Genomic DNA, 21,083 nt, shown 5'->3' on the forward strand with positions numbered 1-21,083 from the left:
CGTATTTGACTACCTGCAGCGACGCTGCGCTCACGCTGTGTACCACAAGCGTGCATTTCATTGTGCGTGTACTCAGTACACGACGCGACCGCTCCCGGGTTGAAGCAACGATGGACGATGCGCAAAACTGCGTAAAGGTTTCGGATGAACTATCCAGTTCATTCGAATCTCGCTGGGAATTGCGACAAGGTGACGGACTCTCATGCCTATTTTTCGACATCGCTCTGGAATGTGTAATGCGACGGGGTACGGTTTCCACAACAAAATCCGGTCAATTTGTGTACTTTGCGGATGACATGGGCATTATCGCCAGAACATTTGGAACGGTGTACACCCGCCTGAAACGCGAAGCAGCAAAGGTCGGACTGTTCGTGAATGCGTCCCAAACAATGTACATGCTGGTAGGTGAAACCGAACACGACCCGGTGCTTTCTAGGTATTAATGTGAGGATAGACGGTGATACCTTCGAGGTGGTGGAGGAATTCGTCTACCTCGGATCCTTACTGACGGCTGACAACAATGCTAGCCATGAAATACGAAGGCGCAACATCAGTGGGAGTCGTGCCTACTGTGGGCTCTAAAAGAAGCTGTGATCTAAAAAGATTCACCCACACACCAAGTGCACCATGTGCAAGACGCTGATAAGACCGGTGGTCCTCTACGGATACGAGACATGGACCATGCTCGAGGAGAACCTGCAAGCCCTTGGAGTTTTCGAGCGACGCGTGCTAAGGATGATCTTCGGCGGTGTGCAGGAGAATGGTATATGGCGGTGAAGGATGAAACACGAGTGCAGTGACTCTTCGGCGAACACAGCATTCAGAAGGTAACCAAAGCCGGAAGGATACGGTGGGTAGGGCATGCTGCAAGAATGCCGGACAACAACCCTGCAATGTTGGTGTTCGCGACTGATCCGGGCGGCACAAGAAGGCATGGAGCGCAGAGAGCACGATGGGCGGATCAGGTGGTGCCTGACTTGGCGAGCTGCACGTAACGTACGTAACTCGGGCATGTGATATCTTCAAAAACAAACGTGACAACTGGACCCGGTTCCCCCATCCGACGGTTACGTCTGGAAAAAATATTGTATTTGCATGTAAATAAATGATTGTAACAATATAAAATTCACTACTAGTACACTAAAGACTACGGAACTACTCAACATCGTCTGGTAACTGTTGCCGGTGCCGGCCATGTAGGTGGCGTTGCAGCACTGTGCCGCAAACTGGATCACGTTCGGGTAGTACTGGTTCCAAAACTTGACCGCCCCGAAGCTCATCGTCGAGTGGTCGCTCATGTTGAACGAGCGGTCGATGATTAACACGCCCGGTTCGTCGTTGGTGAACGTGTCCCACTTGATGTACACACCGACCTGAGTCGGGTTGGTGAACTTGGCAAAGTTCGCCCACAGGGTCATCACGATGTCGGCCACCCGTTTATCCGCACTGTCCCACTGGGCCGCATCCGCCAGCATCAGCCAGTACGGAAGACCCCACAGGAAGATCAGTTCAAAGTTGTGCGGCACTCCCATCCACTCGGGAATGCCCTTCATGGCCGCTTCGGTCCGGGGCTTTATGTCGAAGCGGTACACGTACGTTTCAGCTAGTTGACTCATGTGCATAGCCAGCTCTATCGTCGGGGCCACAAATTTTCTCTCCGTCGCAAACTCGATGTAACGCCTCCTTAGCTTCATCGGATCCGTCGTTGGCGGATAAGGCTTATACTGAAACTGTACGGCATCCATCACGATGTCCATGTTTCCCCCGCAAAGCGTGTCGTTGAAGTCCAACTGGTTCAAATCCATCATAACGGCATCTCCTAATAAGGTTTCGAACATTTCCGCCCCAATTCCGTGCTCCAACATGTCTCCCATCGCCAATTCGAGCCCTTCTTCCATATCGGTATGTCCGAGCAGCAGAGGGACCTTTCTCAACTTTCCTTGATGGACCAACATCATCGGAAAGTCCGGTATAAAAGGGGTCGTTATATTGCTAAGTCCGCTATCTACAACCGGTCCCCAATCTAGAACAGGTGATTTCTCCGCCATAAGCATCTGTGGTACTCTTCGAAGGCAATCGATCAAACTGGACGTGGGTTGTCGGTAGCACGCGAAGGCCGTAGCAATCAAGTCCACTGCCGACTCATACATCTTGGGGCTTTTGACCATCGAATCTAGCAGTACACTTCCGGACATCATGATGGCCTTGTGGAACATCTCGTCGGTCCACTCGCCGGACATCAGATGCAACCCGACGCAGACCGCCCCCGTCCCGTGACCCATGATGGTCACTGAGGCCTCATTTCCATTGAACAGCTTGATGTTACGCTTGATCCACAGCAGGGCAGCCGATTGGTCCATCAGGCCAAAGTTGCCCGGCGCCGAACCGTCCATTGTGGTGAAGAACCCGAAGATACCCAACCGGTACTGGACGGTGATGACGATCAGTTTCTGCTTGAACACCATCTGGAAGGGATTTAGCTGGAAGGGGGTGTCACCATTGAAGTCCCCCGTTGGGAACCACACCAACACCGAGTAGCCCTCGGTCGGCATCGTGGCTGGAATGAGAGACAGATAGAGAGAATGGGAGTGTTAATGTGGGATGATTAGTATGCTTGTTTGGAATATAATCGTTAGCTAGTCATTGTCGCGTCAATTATCTGTGCTGTTTGAACAAATAAGCATAATGGATTTTATCCTGTCTGCTAGACGACATTTTCAAAGTGCGTGACTAATAATGGGGCTATCACTTTCTCGTTAACTAGAGTTGAACATATCGTTTGTTTGATGAGTTGCACCGGATGGTGTCACAACGATACCACGCTACACGATAAGTTGTTAGAGGGAACTTTCATCGAATTCCCAAATATAAACTCGTGGAGGAATCCTATAGGAAACTCCTGGAAGAATCCCCAGATAGAACTCCTAGAGGAATCCCTAGAGGAAATTCCTGGCGAAGTCCCCAGAGGGAACTTCTGGAGGAATTCCCAGAGGAAACTTCATTTGAATCTAACTCGTATGATGTCTTGCATAGCCCATAGCTATAGCTCTACCCGCTGCCTGCTGTTGTTGTAGTCGATACTGTAGCGAACCTTGTGCCTTGTGCCTTATGGCATTCGGCGCCGCATCTCCCACATAGTTTGCTCCTGTCAGGGCCTTTGCAGTTCCATGACTTGTGTCGTGGTACCAGACACCTGAAACAAACCTCCGGTGGGCTCGTGGAACATCAGATGACATACACACCAGCCTACCTTAATCCTCCCTACTTTAACGAACTTTTTTAACGTCCGCCACTACTTGTGGCGTCACGGCACTGCGAAGTTCAGGTGGCCGCCGCTGCCGTTAGGTTAGTTGAACCAAAGCTACCTGTGTACCTGCCGGCCTCTTCCACTTTAGTGACATCGTATAGGCTTTCTACCTCACCTCTACCCTTTCGCCAAGGACGTCTTTCGCCAAACTACGTACTTTGATATTGCGCACGTCGGTTCCCAGATACACGAACTTGGCGTCGCTTCGCATCGTCTTCAAGACGTCCTAGTACTTAGACTGTTCGGTCTTGATAACGAACACATCGCCTTTCTCGCGCTTGGCACCGACTCTTTTACGCTTTCTTGGCTTAGCATCCCTGTTCTCCTCGACCTGTGGCTTTTTCTTCTTCCTCTTCCGCTCTACTTTTGTCCAAGGGGGTCCTCCCCTTGGTTCTCCCTACTCTGTGGTTGCTGAGGACCTAACGACGGTCGCAACCCTCTGTTCCCTTCCATCCGGGACGGGCCTGCCTTTTCAGGCCCACCTTTGTCAGCTTTCCAGGGCGCCTGGCTGGGATCCGACTTGCCGGCATTACTGCCGACCTACGAGGTTAGTATCTTCCTAGTCTTGTGGGCACCGCCTGACAGCTCCTTACCTCACGGCTGCCTTACCCGCTTCTGCGAGTGCTTATCACGAGCAGTCGCATTCGCCACACCTTTTGGACTACCTGCGAAAGCTGCTGCGCAGCCACCTCGATTGCGGGCAGTCCTTCTATCTTTCTGGTTGATGGTCCTCAACAACCACGCTCCGTTCAGTATCTCCACCGGCTGGCTTGCCGGGGCGTGGATCGGAGCTTCCACACTGGAGCTGCGTGCGCAGCTTCCCGCACCTATGTCCTTGCTTCTCCTTAGCGGAGACCTCGCAAGCACCCACTTTTTGCAAAGGGGTTAGCTTCGCCACTACCACTACCTCTTATACTAGTTTGTTTGTTTTGATTTGATTTCATAGTTAATCCCACGAGTTGCACGAGAAAAGAGGTCCACTACGCCAGAGCCCTGCATTAACGCGGTAAGGGACAAAATACTGTGGGGGTGCCCAGGTACCCCACAGTCTCCGTTAATGATCGAGTATTTTTTCACCCCCTCGATCACTCATTAGGCACGGGTTGTTCGACACCTTGAATTGGGCTTAGTAGTCCTATTCTTAGCCGGTGACTCCACGGATGACTCGCAGGGAGTGGGGTTCATCAGGCCCGGGACTGTAACCCCTGCTGCCCCAAAAAGGCATCCCTAGCTTTCTTGATCCGTGCTCCAAAGTCGATTTTGGTATCGCCATCTGACGGGATTTGGCTGCCAAGACATTGAAAGTTTTCGACATTTTCCACTGCTTGCTCAGCTACTGTAAAGTTGGAGGGGCTGTCCGTGTTGACATCCACCAGTTTGGTCTTGCTGACGTTGATAGTTAGACCTGCCGTACCGGAGAATTCGGTCAGATCATTGAGTTTACTCTGCATGTCAGAGCGTCGTTGAGCTAGTAGAGCAACATCATCGGCCAAATGAAAATCGTTCAGAGATGCTCCATAGTGATAGACAATTCGGTGCGCGGTCAATCGCCCTCACCATGATCTCGTCGATTACGATTAGAAACAGTAGCGGCGATATACATCCTTGCCTCCCATCAGCGACTACCCGGATGAGGTCGGACAAAGCTCCGTTATGAAGGACTCTGCATGTAAAAGCCTCGTACAGTAGACGTTCGCTCAGTGCAAACGGTTTAACTGCAATGCTTTTTAACTGCAAGTCCGCTAAGTGCAACAATTTTGCAGTTATCGCACCGCTATCTATCAAAAACAAAACGTCAACAGAGTTGCGATGTTTTTCAGATGCACTAGAATTGCATTGTGATGTTTTTGAGTGCATTCTGGCTGCGTCCAACAGCAATTGACAACTGTTTGACGGCTGTCAGTCGTTGCAGTTAGCGAAATTCCTTCGGTAACTGAAACGTAAACATGTTGCACTTATCGAACGTCTACTGTACTGCGCTTTTAGGTATGAGGTTGACGGTTTTATCTGGAAATCCCCACAGATTTTCGTGGTTCAGACGATCGAAAGTTTTTTCGAAGTCAATGAATACCAAATAGTGGGACTCTTGAAATTCGTTAATCTGCTCCATGATGATACGGAGCATAACAATATTCCTCAACAGGAATTCCTCAAGCGAGTCCTCTAGAAATTCCCTTAGGAATTCTTCTAGGATTCTTTTGAGAGTTCCTCTAAAAGTTCTTACAGGGATTCGTTTAGGAATTCCTTCAGAGATTCCTCCAGTTATTCTTCTAGAGATACCTCAAGGAATTCCTCTAGACAGAGGTTCCTCCAAGAATACCTCCAGGGATTCCTCCCGGCATTCCCCCCAGATTTGCTCCAGTGATTCTTCAAGAAAATCCTTCTGGAATTTCTCAAGGGATTTTCTCTAGGGATTCCTCCAGGGATTGCTCGTGGCGTTTATGCAGGGATTCTTCCAGGAATTTCTCTAGCGATTTCTCCAGCAATAGGAATATCTCCATATTTCCTACAGGCATTTCTCCAGGAATTTCTCCTGGTGTTTCTCCAAGCATTTTAGGGATTGCTCTAGAAAATCCTTTAGGAATACTTCCAGGAATTCCTCCAAGAGTTTGTCCAGGGATTCCTCCAGGATTTCATTCAGGGACTTCTCCAGGAATACCTTTAAGAATTCCACCAGGAATTACTCCAGGAAATTTTTCCGAAATTCGTACAGGAATTAATCCAGGAATACCTCCGGGAATTCCTTGAGAAGTTACTACTATTTTTCTCCCAATTCCCCCTGGAATTCATCCCCGAATTTAGCCAGGGCTTATTCCCCCAGGAGTTCCTCCAGGCATTCCTCCGGGATTTCACCCAGGAATTTCTACAGGGACTCCTCCAGGAATCTCACCTAAAATTCTTCCTGGAATCTCACTATGTATTTCTCTAGGTTATTTCTTTGTGGATCTGGCTATCAGTCACAACAAGTTGCGTTGATTTTTATAGAATCTCGCCGACGTTTCGATCCCTTATAGGATCTTTTTCAAGGCTGAAAAAGATCCTGTAAGGGATCGAAACGTCGGCGAAGATTCCATAAAAATCAACGCAACTAGTTGTGACTGATAGCCAGATCCCCAGAGAAATATCCAAACATACCAGTCGAAAATCACTAACTATTTCTCTAGGAATTTCTCTCGGAATTTATCCAAGGATTCCTTCAGAAATTATTTCAGGAATTCCTTCAGGAATTTCACCAGGAACTTTTCAGAGATTCCTCCGGGAATTCTTCGGGGGTTTCCTACAGGAATTTCTCCTCGAGGGATTCCTCCAGAGATTCCTCCAGAAATTTTGCCTGGAATACCTCCAAGAATTCCTTCAGGGATTCCCGAAAGGATTCTTCCAGAAATTCCTCTTAGAATTCCTCCTATGATTCCTTCAGAAATTCATCTAGGAATTCCTCTAGGCATTTCTTCAGAAATTTTTCAGGGATTCCTACCAGAATTGCTCTTGAGATTCTTCCAGGAATTTATTCAGGGATTCCTCCAAGAATTCTTCCAGGGATAGTTCCACGGAATTTTTCCAAGAATTCCTCTATGGATTTCTCCAGGAATTCCTTTTGGAATTCCGCCAAGTATTTATCCAAAAGTTCCTGCGGGATGCCATATATACAGATTTAACAGATTTGTAAAAAAAATCATTTGTGTGCTAAGTTTTCATCGATTGGTTTCCGCCGAAAAATGATAAACTTTATGTTACCAGATTGTCCGGACGTTCCGGTCGATTCCACTGGCCTTCGACCATCTTCTGCGGACTCTAAAATATATTAAACATTTATAAAAACACATAAAATCACTAATTAAAACTCTTACATTCTCCCAACCGTCTTTTCACAGTTGGATGGCCATAACTATTAGAATCGACCGAAACGTCCGGACAATCTGGTAACATAAAGTTTATCATTTTTTCGCCGAAAACCAATCGATGAAAAGCTAGCACATCAAATCGCGGCGATCGAATAATTGGTATCATTAAAAATCCATCTGGCATCGCTGGTTCCTCCAGGCAATCCTCCAGGAATTTCTTCAGGAAATACTCCAGGGATTTTTCCAAGAACTCCCCCAGGGATCCTTTCAAGAATTCCACCCGAAACTTCTCTAATATTATTATTAATATTTATTAAGGACATATGCTGATTTATCGACCGTATTCTATTAATAACTTGATGGTTTTGTGGCTATATCGGTCTCTTTCTACTCATAGTATAAGGGAGTAGAGATCAAAGTGGATAATGAAATGATAGATATGATAGAATTCGCTAGGTAGCGAACAAGTGTGAATTTTTTTATAGAAGGTGAAATTAGGCAAGAGGCCATGTATTGAACGAATACATCGAATGCGTGAAACTTCTGCCGTGCGACCTGTGCTTTTAAACAGATCGGCTTGGTTGGTAGTTTTCATACCACCTTACCAAGACTGGCAAAAGTTTCAGGCACCCGACTGCCTAATGTATTGTTCTGTTTTCATCACAAATTCTATCGATCGGTAGCTTTTTCGGAATTCGCACTCCGTTCATAGGGGTATGCCTATATCGCGGCGTGTTCTTCCTATTAGCTTTTTCGATCTTATAGGATAGAACACTTTTCTTTTTGAGCCAAACTTTTCATATCATATGCTGATTTATCGACCGTATTCTATTAATAACTTGATGGTTTTGTGGCTATATCGGTCTCTTTCTACTCATAGTATAAGGGAGTAGAGATCAAAGTGGATAATGAAATGATAGATATGATAGAATTCGCTAGGTAGCGAACAAGTGTGAATTTTTTTATAGAAAGAGACCGATATAGCCACAAAACCATCAAGTTATTAATAGAATACGGTCGATAAATCAGCATATGATATGAAAAGTTTGGCTCAAAAAGAAAAGTGTTCTATCCTATAAGATCGAAAAAGCTAATAGGAAGAACACGCCGCGATATAGGCATACCCCTATGAACGGAGTGCGAATTCCGAAAAAGCTACCGATCGATAGAATTTGTGATGAAAACAGAACAATACATTAGGCAGTCGGGTGCCTGAAACTTTTGCCAGTCTTGGTAAGGTGGTATGAAAACTACCAACCAAGCCGATCTGTTTAAAAGCACAGGTCGCACGGCAGAAGTTTCACGCATTCGATGTATTCGTTCAATACATGGCCTCTTGCCTAATTTCACCTTCTATAAAAAAATTCACACTTGTTCGCTACCTAGCGAATTCTATCATATCTATCATTTCATTATCCACTTTGATCTCTACTCCCTTATACTATGAGTAGAAAGAGACCGATATAGCCACAAAACCATCAAGTTATTAATAGAATACGGTCGATAAATCAGCATATGATATGAAAAGTTTGGCTCAAAAAGAAAAGTGTTCTATCCTATAAGATCGAAAAAGCTAATAGGAAGAACACGCCGCGATATAGGCATACCCCTATGAACGGAGTGCGAATTCCGAAAAAGCTACCGATCGATAGAATTTGTGATGAAAACAGAACAATACATTAGGCAGTCGGGTGCCTGAAACTTTTGCCAGTCTTGGTAAGGTGGTATGAAAACTACCAACCAAGCCGATCTGTTTAAAAGCACAGGTCGCACGGCAGAAGTTTCACGCATTCGATGTATTCGTTCAATACATGGCCTCTTGCCTAATTTCACCTTCTATAAAAAAATTCACACTTGTTCGCTACCTAGCGAATTCTTCATATCTATCATTTCATTATCCACTTTGATCTCTACTCCCTTATACTATGAGTAGAAAGAGACCGATATAGCCACAAAACCATCAAGTTATTTTATTAAGGACATTTTACCACTTATGGGGCATTACCCGGGTAGAGGTGAAATACTGGCAATCAAAACGTGATATTGGTTTGATTGATATAAAAGATAAAAGATCTAAAAATAATATCTAAAAACTGTTCCTGGAACATCTGAACAATATCAAAATTTGATATTTCAAGATCAAACGAATAGCTCGCTGCTATTGGTTAGATCTTACAAAATCAAAATATGATATGATGATGATGTTCCAGGAGTAAATTTGTGATATTATTTTTAGATCTTTTATCTCTTATATCAATCAAACCAATATCACTTTTTGATCTCTATATCAAAATATTCTATTATTTAGCTCTTTTCCTCTACCCGGGTAGTGTAGAAATTTCTCTAAGGATTCCTCCAGGAATTCATCAGGAGGTTTCTTCAGCAATTTCTCCAGGGATTCCTCTCAGAATTCCTCAAGGGAATCCTCCAGGAATTCATCCAAGGATTCCTTCAGGATCTCGTCCAGGGTTTGCTCCAGCAATTCCTCTAGGCAGTCCTCTAGGAATTTCTCTTGGAATTCCTCCAAGGTTTCCTTCAGGTATTCCTGGAATTCTTCGACGGATTCATCCAGGAGTTCATTCAGGGGTTCCTCCCAGAATTTCTCTAGGAATTCATCAAGGAATTCATCCAGGGATTACTCCAGGCATTCTTCAGATGCCTCCAGTTATTCCTTCAGAAATTCCTCCAGGGATTCCTCCAAAAACTTCTCTAACGAGTTCTTCAGGAATTCCTCGAGGTTTATTTTCAGAAATCCCTCCATCAATTTCTCTGAAGAATCCGCCAAGAATTTGTCCAGAAGTTCCTCCAGAGATTTCTCTAGAAATTGCCTCAGGGATTCCTCCAAGAATTCCTTTAGAGATTCCTCCTAGGAACTCCTCCTCAATTGTTTGCGAATTCTTCCAGGAATTCCTCAAGAGATTTCTTCAGAAATTTCTCCGTGCATTTCTCCCATAATTGCTCTAAGGACTTTCCGCAATCATCCAGGGATTCCTACAGGTTTTACTGCAGGCATACCTGCAGGAATTCCCCTAGGGATTTTCCAGAAATTTCTCCAGGGATTGCTCCGGGAGTTCTTTAACGGATTGTACCGGGAATTCCTGTAGAGATTTCTTCTGAAATTGTTCTCGAAATCTTTTCAACATTTTTATAGTGGTCAGAGATTTCAGAAATCCGTCCATCATGTTTTCCAGAGATTCACCCAAGATTTATAAACTGTAGTTTATTCTTAGAGGAATAGAGATCCTGAATATTCCATGATTACTAATAACAAAGCGCAACATTTTTTTGTCTCAAGAGCAAACTTATGTGTCTCTGACAGATTTTGGGCCGCTGAATCCGAATCTGGGTTCAGATTTGCTCCAGCACGTCAGAATTTTGAAATACCTCAATTTATAGGGCAAAATATGCGATTTTGGGCTTTTTTGACTGCCAGCCATTAAGCATGGAAATATTTTTTTCAAGTTGTCAAAAGGTAAATTGGTCAATTAACACCTATATTAACGACTCATGCAAAATATTTCATTTTACTAAATCGAATTTGATAGTTTTAAGCGATTTATGTTAGGTACGATATTTCCCATACAAGTCACCCTCCAAAAGTTGCATGCAAGTTTACTTACTAACATAAAATGCTTAAATCTATCAAATTTGATTTGGTAAAACAAAATGTTTTGCATAAGTCGTTAATTTAGAGGTTAATTGACCAATTTACCTTTTGATTGCTTAAAAAAAAATATTTCCATGCTCGATGCTGGCAGTCAAAAAAGCCCAAAATCGCATATTTTGCCCTTTAAACTGGGGTATAGCTCAAAACTGTGACGTGTTAGAGCAAATCTGAGCCCGGATTCGGATTCAGCGGCCCAAAATCTGTCAGAGACACATAAGTTTGCTCTTGAGACAGACCAAAAGTTAATTTTTGTTACGCTGTGTAAGCATAGACAAAATTAATGATTAATAGGACAGATCGGTGAAGTACTACATTTGTAGTACTGAGCTGAATTTCAGTATGGTGAGAAGGTCAATTCTCCGTTTCTGCAATGAAATGGTGCTAAAAGCGTGGGTATTATGATTTCTTGCCTAATTTGATCCTGTTTGAGCAAAACTTTGGGCAACAGTGTTGTTGTGTTCTCCATTTTTTGCAACATAAACAACATAGTTATCCAAAGTTTTACTCAAACAGCATCAAATTAGGCAAGGAATCATAATAACCACGCTTTTAGCACCATTTCATTGCAGAAACGGACAATTGACCTTCTTACCATACTAAAATTCAGCTCATTACTACAAATCTAGTATTACACCGAACGTGCCCCATTACTGAAGGAACTCAAGTTAGTCATGGAAGACATTATGCCCAGTCTAGTCTAGTCTACACATATACAGCCATTCATTGAAAGAACCCTAGAAAATGATAGAATAGACCACTTCCACAGATAAACAGACGTCGCACTCTACTCGCTTCCCTTCAATTACCTTTTTAACGGTTGATTCAAATATTCGGTAGTTGGTTAATTGACCAGTCGCGGCGCTGGCATCGTGTTTGCTCCAGTTTGACGTTTGCTCACTACTGCCATCTAGTGGTGGCTTGTCCAAACACGACATGATTAGTATTGAGCGATTACGATATCGTGACGTTGATTTTTAATATAATTTATTTTAGGTGTTACGTCTGTTTCTCTGTGCCACTTCCACCATTTTTTTTTTGTTATTATTAATGATTGCAGTACATCAGAGATCCATTACAAGCATTGAAGTGGCCTGCAAAATGTGTACGGTGAAAATCGGTGAGGGTGACGATGATAAGAAGTTTAATGCCATCGCTTGGTCTTTCCTGGGATGAAACACATGCATTTACTCCGTGTCCTGGCCAAGGTACTGACCCTAGTGCCTAGGCTTAAGCGCCTTTTTTATGTCTTTATTTATGAGATTTTCAGTCCGAGGCTGGTTCATCTCAGTTTAAGCGCCTTTACTCGCTCTCTGAAAATAAACTATACCGTTATGATTCCATAACCCCTGAACGATGGCCCATTTTATATAAGATTTATGATGTTCTCGGCGGAGTTTGCATAAACCTTCATCAAGAACGTTATAATCCTGAGTACTCTTGAGTAATACTCTTGTTTGAGGTAAAATAAATTTAAGACGTTCTTGGTGGAGATCAACCAGGCTGCATTAAAAACGTTTTAAATCCTAGTATTCTTGAGTTATGATTTTAACTCTGGCATGAGTTGAAAGAAATTTAAGACGATCTTATGGTGATGCTGATTAAAACCACTGATAACACAGCGTAACAAAAATTGGCTTTTGGTCTGTCTCAAGAGCAAACTTATGTGTCTCTGACATATTTTGGGACGCTGAATCCGAATCCGGGCTCACATTTGCTCCAGCAGTTAAGCGATTTATGTTAGGTACGATTTTTCCCATACAAGTCACCCTCCAAAAATTGCATGCAAGTTTACATACTGACATAAAATGCTTAAGAACATATATGAGCGAATCCAAAGATGGCCGTCACAATGGCTGCCTTGCAAATACCGAAAGCACGGATCTCGTCATCTAAACAACAAACGGAGCTGAAAAAGCAATGAGTAGGCTTGCTCACTCGTGGTAAACATTGAGTAGCATTTTCGTTTTCGGGTAGGATTTTGGGGATGACGAGAACGGTGCTCTTGAAAATGCGAGGCAAAAATGCACCTGGACGCGCTCCCATTTCACCTTAAATCTATCAAATTTTATTTGGTAAAACGAAATACTTTGCATGAGTCGTTAATTCAGATGTTATTTGACCAATTTATTCTTTGATTGGTTAAAAAAATATTTCCATGCTTAATGGCTTGCAGTCAAAAAAGCCCAAATCGCATATTTGCCCTAAAAATTGAGGTATAGCTCAAAACTGTGACGTGTTGGAGCAAATCTGAGCCCGGATTCGGATTCAGCGACCCAAAATCTGTCAGAGACACATAAGTTTGCTATTGAAACAAAAAAATGTTGCGCTGTGTAATGGACCGACCTGGATTTCAATTAAAACGATGGAGTAACTACAGACCCTATGATCACAGACAAACAGACGTCTCACTTCCCGTTGTTTCCCTTTCTAACGGATAATTCAAATATTCCGTAGTTCGCAAATCGCTCGCTCATGGTGCTCCTGTTTGACATTTGCTCACTACCGCCATCTACTCAGTAAATTTGCGTACCACAGCGTAATTAGCATTGGGTGATTATGTTTGCGTGACAATGGTTTTTATCGCATTTTGTTCTAAGTGATACGTCTGTTTGTCTGTGCTATGGTTTTCCACCATAGCATGTACAGTAGACGTTCGATAAGTGCAACATGTTTACGTTTCACTTACCGAATGAAATTCGTTAACTGCAACAACTGACAGACGTCACATAACTGTCAGTTACTGCAGAATGCAACCAATGTGCATACGAAAAACATCGCATTGCATCAAAAGCGCATGCGAATAACATCGCATCGCTGTTGACATTTCATTTTGACGGATAGCGGTGCGATAACTGCAAAATTGTTGCAGTTAGCGGACTTGCAGTTAAAAAGCATTGCAGTTAAAGCGTTTGCACCTAGCGAACGTCTACTGTATTGTAAATGTCACTTTTACAATAGAAAATGGGGGTTGTTATGTATCTTTACCATAAAAAATCCAAATTTCCGGAGCAAATTCAAGTCAACTATCATTCAATTTATGGTGTTTTTAAATATCATTAAAATATCTAGTGTAATTGATTTTATTGTGTATGTATTGTAGCTCCAATACAGCATTTTCAGCAGGAAAATTCGTACACAATATAATTTGTTGTAGAACAGTCAAATTTATCATTATTCAATCACAGACAAACAGACGTAACACTTCGAACATTTTTCGATTCAAATCATAGTCACGGAAACATATTCGCCCAATGCTAAAAGGACCGTGTTTGGCCGACCACCAACTAGGTGGCGGTAGTGAGCAAACGTCAAACTCGAACAAAAACTATGCGAGCGCCACGGTTGGGTAGTTGGCCAACTATTAAATTTTGAAAAGACCGTTAAATCGGTGTACGATGGGAATTATCAGAGTGTTATGTCTGTTTGTCTGTGATTCAATGATAGTTTATGGGGAAAGTGGAATGACATTTTATAAAATTAATAATTACTAATTCATGGCTTTCTGCAAATCATCGCGGATTACTTTGATTCCAATAAAACATAAATCAGTTTCATTCTATTAGTAAACAAAAAAAAATATGGCGAGTTGTAGACCAAACTGTTATTGAACAATAAACATATTTTTATTTAAATTGAAATGTTTTACCCCTTCTACTGAGCAAAAATTGTGATGTCGATCGTAATGAAGACTTCTAAGTTTTTTTTTTTAATAAAAACTGTTCTAGGGTATGTGTGCCATCAGTAATCTCATGCTCCCATTTTCATCCTATTCGAAAACAAGCGATTACGGCACCGATTGACTCCGTTCTTTTTGTTTTCATGGGTGCTCACTTCTAACAAAAAATACAAAAATAAGAAACAAAACAAACAGCGCTTCAATCCTTTGTTTTTCGTGGGATGAAAATGGGAGCCACATGCTTAACAAGGGAACCAATACCCTATTTCAAGTCTGCGATCTGTATTTCATAACTCTGATCATTTATCTTGTCTTCGCAACGCTTAACACCGCACTCAAACACCCAAACTAAATGTTAATCATTTCCGTGAGTATTTATTATCCATGAAATTTTTACATCACTGTCACGAGCACACAATTACCTATAACTATTTACAACACACAAACCGGAAATAGTTCATGCTAGAACCTCTATAACTGCCATAACCTTGAAGATTCTCTTCCTCACTCATGCATCGACTGACATTTATGATAGGGCGAACCTTCTGGTCTGGTACGTTTCCACAGGTTTCCACGGGCATCGCCGAACCTTGTTGGGAAAAACCTCCTTTGTGCACAATCGAAACAATTTGAATAAATGCTAAACTATGCGGCAGTGCCGTTAATATTATAAAAAGCAAGTGCCCGTTTACTGGTGGCGGGGCCATCAGAGATACAAATCTGGGCGTCTACCGGGGGTCGGGTGGTTGTGCCGTATGAGCATCCCAAGGTGAAACCGGGCCTTCGAGGCAGTCCGGATGGTGCGTTAATCGACCCCCAAGCCGAAATTGACGGTGAAGGAAAGCAATAAGCCACCTCGGTCGAGGCTTCTTCAACAGGAAATGCCTTCGAATGATGAAGAATGTGTTGTTGTTTTTTTTTTGTTGTTGGCAGCAAAGTTCCAGTAGTGGTACCGAAAACTGCTCCGTTTCGGAAAATCAATATGGAAATTATTGTGATAATCTGTCGGAGTTTAGCTTTTGGCACGCGATGTTGACGTGGTTTGTCAGGTTTATAGACTATAGGTACCACGCCTTTGTGATGATTGACGAAGTTTGTTCGCGAAGATTTAGGACCCTATTCTGAGATCATTTGTCAGCCCACTTAACCTGTTTTTAAAGGTGAAAGGTAATGAAGCGTAAAATTTCATTAGTCACATTGCTGACCCACATTCGTCTTGGGAAGACTATTCCAGTGGGTGTAAAATAAAAAGTACCCTTCCGAGGAACACGAAACAGAAGAAATTGCTTTTTAATTGAGCTATTCTCGGTGGACAAGTAATCCGATACGAATAGCCATTCCAGGACGAAGCGAAGCACGCTCACGCTGTAGAAAAATCCACGTGCTTGATGATATGTGACGCGACGAAGGTCCGGCAAGGCGCCTGCTTTTTCGCGCCTTCCATACCAGGAACAGTGGAGCCATCATAGGTCGACATTTCTCAACGATGTCATGGTTTGTCTATTACCACCCTCTCAACTTGCGGGGTTTTCTTCATCGGCCATCGAAAGGGGTTGCTGCTGTAACAACTCGTCCACGTTGCGTGACCCTGCTAATTACCATTTCATGCAATGTTATTCAAGAAGAAGGAAAGGAGTCACAATATATACTTGGGTTCTGTGCCTTTTGGTCCGGTATGTCCAGTCCAAAGTGTAAGTTTCCTATAGTTCGTCTGTGTTTGCGCTTCTGGCAGAGACTTGCTGTTCTATGTAGGTATTTAACCTAGGTAAATTAGTACATTCACCTCAGATTTCCCCCTTAACGTAATTGTACTTCAGCTTAGCTTCGTAAGTTAGCTGTGTATATAATTCTCGAATAGGTTCATGGTTTACGTCGACCGTTGCCGTTCGTTAGTTTTCAACTATAGGATTTACGCTCTACAAAAAAAAAAGCTTTCCAGAAAATCATGGCTTACACAGAAAGTAAATCTGTTTAGTGAGTACCTCTATTATATTAATATTAAAGCATTATTCAACGCTTCAATTTGTACAATACGTTGGAAAAAGATCGCTAGTTTTACATTAATCAGCGTGGTGCTGGTAGGGCTGACCAATTTCTGGAAGATTAACGATTTTTATTTATCCGTATATTATTTCTTTTGAGCTCATTCTTTTTGTTAAAATCTACAAAACTTTCATGAGAAATCATAACTAAACTTTTTTCTGGAAATTACGAACTTTTTTTGAACTAACCCAGATTTTTTTTAATGATTTTTTTCAACAGATTCTCCAGTAGAACATAATGGAAACCCGTCCGAAGATTTTTTGAAAATGTCTACATAATGTCCTCCACGACTAACTGGAGTTCTTTTAGTATTTAATCGTCCTGTTGGCTCAGCTTATTAGCAATCCTCGAATGCCCTGGATCTCTATTCTTCCAAGAATAAACCTTCAGTTGTATTTTTCCGAGTATGTCCTTGCTGGAATTTCCCTGAAGGTAGTTTCTATACTCATATTCTGTATATACTAATCTTAGAGTATAAGTCTATAGACATGTCAATTGATGTATTTCCGGAAGGGTTCTTGGAAGAATTCGTGAAGGTATTCTCGTGAAATCCTTGAAACTATCACTGGAGGAAACCCTAGAGGTATCCCAGTAAGAATCCCCGGAGGAATTCTTGAATAATTTTCTGGAGGTACAGAACTATTAAATAACTAGCATACCCAACGTGGCTAGCCACGTTCCTAAAAAAAGTAGTTTTTTTTATACAATCAAGAAAATCCTAGAATCTCCTAGAAGGAATTTTCTAGAAGCTTCCTTCTGCATATATGAAATATTTCACTCAGCATGGTGCACCTCTTTGGAAAGCGCCAGAAGGTATACTATTACATATCCAACATTGGCTTGTATATTATTGTTGTAGGGTTCTAATTCATAGAATGAAAGAAACTTCTAGATCTTTCTACAGGATTGATGCAGCAATGCAAAGATGCACCAATGCAAAAATGCAGCGATGCATCAAGAAAAGATGAAACAATGCAGCGATACACTAATGCAGCGATGCAACAATACGATACACCAATGCAAAAATACAACAATGCACCAATGTACGACGGAACAATGGAAAGATAATACTTGTGTAACCATGTGAAACAGTTCAACGAAACATTTCAAACGTGACGGAAGAACGGACAATTCTGGGATTTCATATCTATGATTTTCTAGAAGGGAACTTTTCAAAAGATTGAACGAAAGCTATTACATCAATGCATATGTGAAATATTTCACAGCATTGGGCATCTCATCGAGAAGCGCCAGAAGGTATATTTCCAAGCATCCACCATTTGGCTGTAAATGACTGTTGTAGGGTTCTGATCCATAGAATGGAAAGAAAATTCTAGAAACTGCTGAATTGATTTAACAAAACAATGCTTTAAAAATCATACGATGCACTAATGTACGACCAATGCAGTGATGCACCAATGCAACGATGCACCAATGCAACGATGTACTAATTCAAATATGTACCAATGCAACGATGCACGAATACAGTGATGCATCAATGCAAAGATGCATCAATACAATGTTGAACCAATCAAACGATGTACATATGCAACGATGCACCTATGCTACGATGCAGCTATGCAACGATGCACCTATGCAACGATGCACCAATGCAATGAGGCACCAATGCAAGGATGCACCAAGTCAACATAGGTACAATGCTACAGTGCAATGATTATTGTAGCTTTCATTCTGTGAAACATTTCAATGAAACATTTCAAAGCGTGACGGAAGGACAGACAACTCTGGGATTTTATATATATGATGATGGAGTTCTAGGAAAAATCCAGGAATCCACCTGAAGGAATTCCTGGACAAAACTGCTGGAATATATTCAAAAATAAATGTCTTCTTCTTCTTTATGGCTCTACGTCTCCACTGGGACTTGGCCTGCCTTACATCAACTTAGTGTTCTCTGAGCACTTCCACAGTTATTAATTGAAGGGCTTTCTTTGCCTGCCATTGCATGAATTTGTACATTGTGAGGCAAGGACAATAATGGTTTCGCAGCGCGGTGTCACGAACACTAATGCAAATATGCCCATTTGATTTTGCTGGGAACAGCTGATCTTTGTTTACTATTTTCAACCAGTAACTCAGGTAGTGTTCGTGTAATGCAGCGTGTAAAGCAGAAACCACTATGATACACTATGCCCAGGGTGTCGAAAAAAATTTCCCGACCAGAACGAGAATCGAACCCGCCGTCTCCGGATTGGCGATCCATACCCAAGTAACCACAAGCATTATATCATAACATTAATTCAATCGTATTATAGTTTAGCTAATGCGAGATAACTTTTATTCTACAGCTGTCAAGTAATAAAGCGTTTAATCTACATTATGAAAGCATTGAAGCATTCTGGGATTTTGACAGTTCGATATAGTTCTATAGGGACATTGTTTAATGCTTCATTGCATTACCATGTTTAAAGCTTTATGGCAATCAATAATGCAAGGATTTATTACTTTATATATGCCTTTACTAATGCTTTCATAGTTGTAAACAGAAAAAAAACATCAGTTCGAAAAAAAAACAGTACAACCTTTTTAAAAACACAACCATTTAAAAGAAAAGAAAAACCAACCCAAATTTTCATGGATTGCTGCGTAGAACTTGGATTATCATGCTCAGATGTTGCTGAAAATTTATATTGTGCATGTTTTTTTTTTATTCTGGTTGGGACATAAAGACAATGAGATGCTGAGGGAACAACAATTATGTGGGGTTGAGGTATTATTGGTTTCCTTATTTAACATATAGTGCCCCGATTTCATAAAATAAATGGTAGAAAGAAGTGAGCACGTATGAAAACAATAAGAGCAGAATCAACACAGACTAATTTATATCTTTGTATTATCTTCGTTTGTGGAATCAATTGGTTCTGCAATCACTTGTTTTCGAATGAGTTTGGGAGAGTAAGATAACTGATGGCATTCAGACCCTAGCACAACTTTTTAGAGCTGCTGAAAACACAAATCAATAAAGCACGAGCTAAGTATACGTTACTTTATGTTGCACATTTTTCCGGGTGCAAAATACATGGTAGTCGTAGCACAGCGTTAGCACGTCCGAGTTTCATCGCAGTCCAGTTTCAGCAGTCTAGGTTCAATTCCCGAATCAGAATAAAAAACATCAGAGTGAGAGTATCGGAACACGTATGAGAAGATAAAAATAGACAGAAAAATGAAAAAAAAAAAACTTTTTTTCTTTTGTTGACATGATGCCTTAAGTATACATTCCATACTATTTCATTGCATTAGCTATATGGTACAAGCATTTTATATGCTTAAGCAATCACCACAATAAAGCTTGCTTTAAATCAACAATAGTAGCGCCACTTTCGACTTTAAACCTACTTTAATGGTACCTATATGACAAAACAACTTTACATCGCATGTCATATAATACAGTGAGGATTCGCTCGTTGGGTCACGACTGCGCCCCGATTAGCGAATCGTGTTCGTTTGTTGGGGCAACTGATAACTGATCAAAATGCTTTAGACACACTTAAGTGACGATAAATACGTCACGAAACACTCACATACTTGCACAAACGTTCTGTATATAGGAGCTGCGATGCGACGGCGGTCAGACGTCAAACTCGTTTTGACATCGATTTTGACATTGACAGTGCTTTTTAGTTGGGGTTTGCCCCAACCAGCGAACATTCAACCATCGAGTCAGCCCATCTAACGAGCCGCCAACGAACGAATCGAGACTGTACACTATAAAGCGAAATTAATGCTCTATATGCAGCGTCATGGTTACTTGACTATAGCTATAGCTCGTTGACCGGCCGGCTTAGCTGGAACGGATGAACCACGTGTTCGTCACGTGCCCGGACTCTGGTGGGCGCTGCGGATCTCGCTGATAACTGTAGATAATCGCTGGTTTACGCCGCAGATCAATCCTGTGGTTCGCACAGGGGGATCGGAGGGCGTCCAGGAGTAGCTTGGGGTTAGACCCGCCAAAACGTGGCCAAGATCTCATGGGTTCTAGTTGGTAGTAATGAAGTCCTAGGGGAGGATCCATGGGCGAAACTAAGGATTTTTGACAGGGGGTGCACTACAAACAAATATTCATTAGTTCATCCATTCATCATTCATAGCCCTATATCTAACAGGAATGCATGAAAAATCTAGGGGGTGCTTGGCACCCCCGGTAGTTTCGCCTATGGGAGGATCACATGGCGTTTCACGGCACGGCTAGGGCGACATACCTGACTTTCAAACAAATCACTGCTAATCAGTGTCTCGTTCTTCTTCAATAAACTTCGTTCTACTTGAATAAACTCACGTTGGTAATCTCAAACTTTTGGCGAACTTTGAAAAAATACAGAAATCACTTGATTTCTCCTGCCAACTTTGGAATTCCTTAGCCTGATGTTACTCCTTCGAGTACTTGGACGTAAAAGAATGAGTTCGAGACACATGAAGCCCTACCTACCCCAATAAAGACTCATTTTTCTACCTATTTACCCTTAAAGAATGTGGACAACTTTTTTGCATAGTTTTACCTATAGATTTTGACCCAGTGGGTGGATTTTC

The 21,083-nt window shown here is 42.1% G+C and overlaps 1 protein-coding gene across 1 annotated transcript in view; it reads right to left on the minus strand.

Moving 5' to 3' along the window:
- Nucleotides 1–1,051: 1,051 nt before the first annotated feature.
- LOC109407914 (fatty acyl-CoA hydrolase precursor, medium chain) overlaps nucleotides 1,052–21,083 on the minus strand; it is a 69,520-nt gene continuing 49,488 nt past the window's right edge. Inside the window, exon 2 of the mRNA XM_019681100.3 lies at nucleotides 1,052–2,557. Within this exon, the coding sequence (XP_019536645.3) occupies nucleotides 1,068–2,557 (1,490 nt within the window). The 3' untranslated portion in view covers nucleotides 1,052–1,067. The remainder of the gene's footprint in view (nucleotides 2,558–21,083) is intronic.

This window comes from Aedes albopictus, chromosome 2 (assembly GCF_035046485.1).
Source record: "Aedes albopictus strain Foshan chromosome 2, AalbF5, whole genome shotgun sequence".
NCBI lineage: Eukaryota > Metazoa > Arthropoda > Insecta > Diptera > Culicidae > Aedes > Aedes albopictus.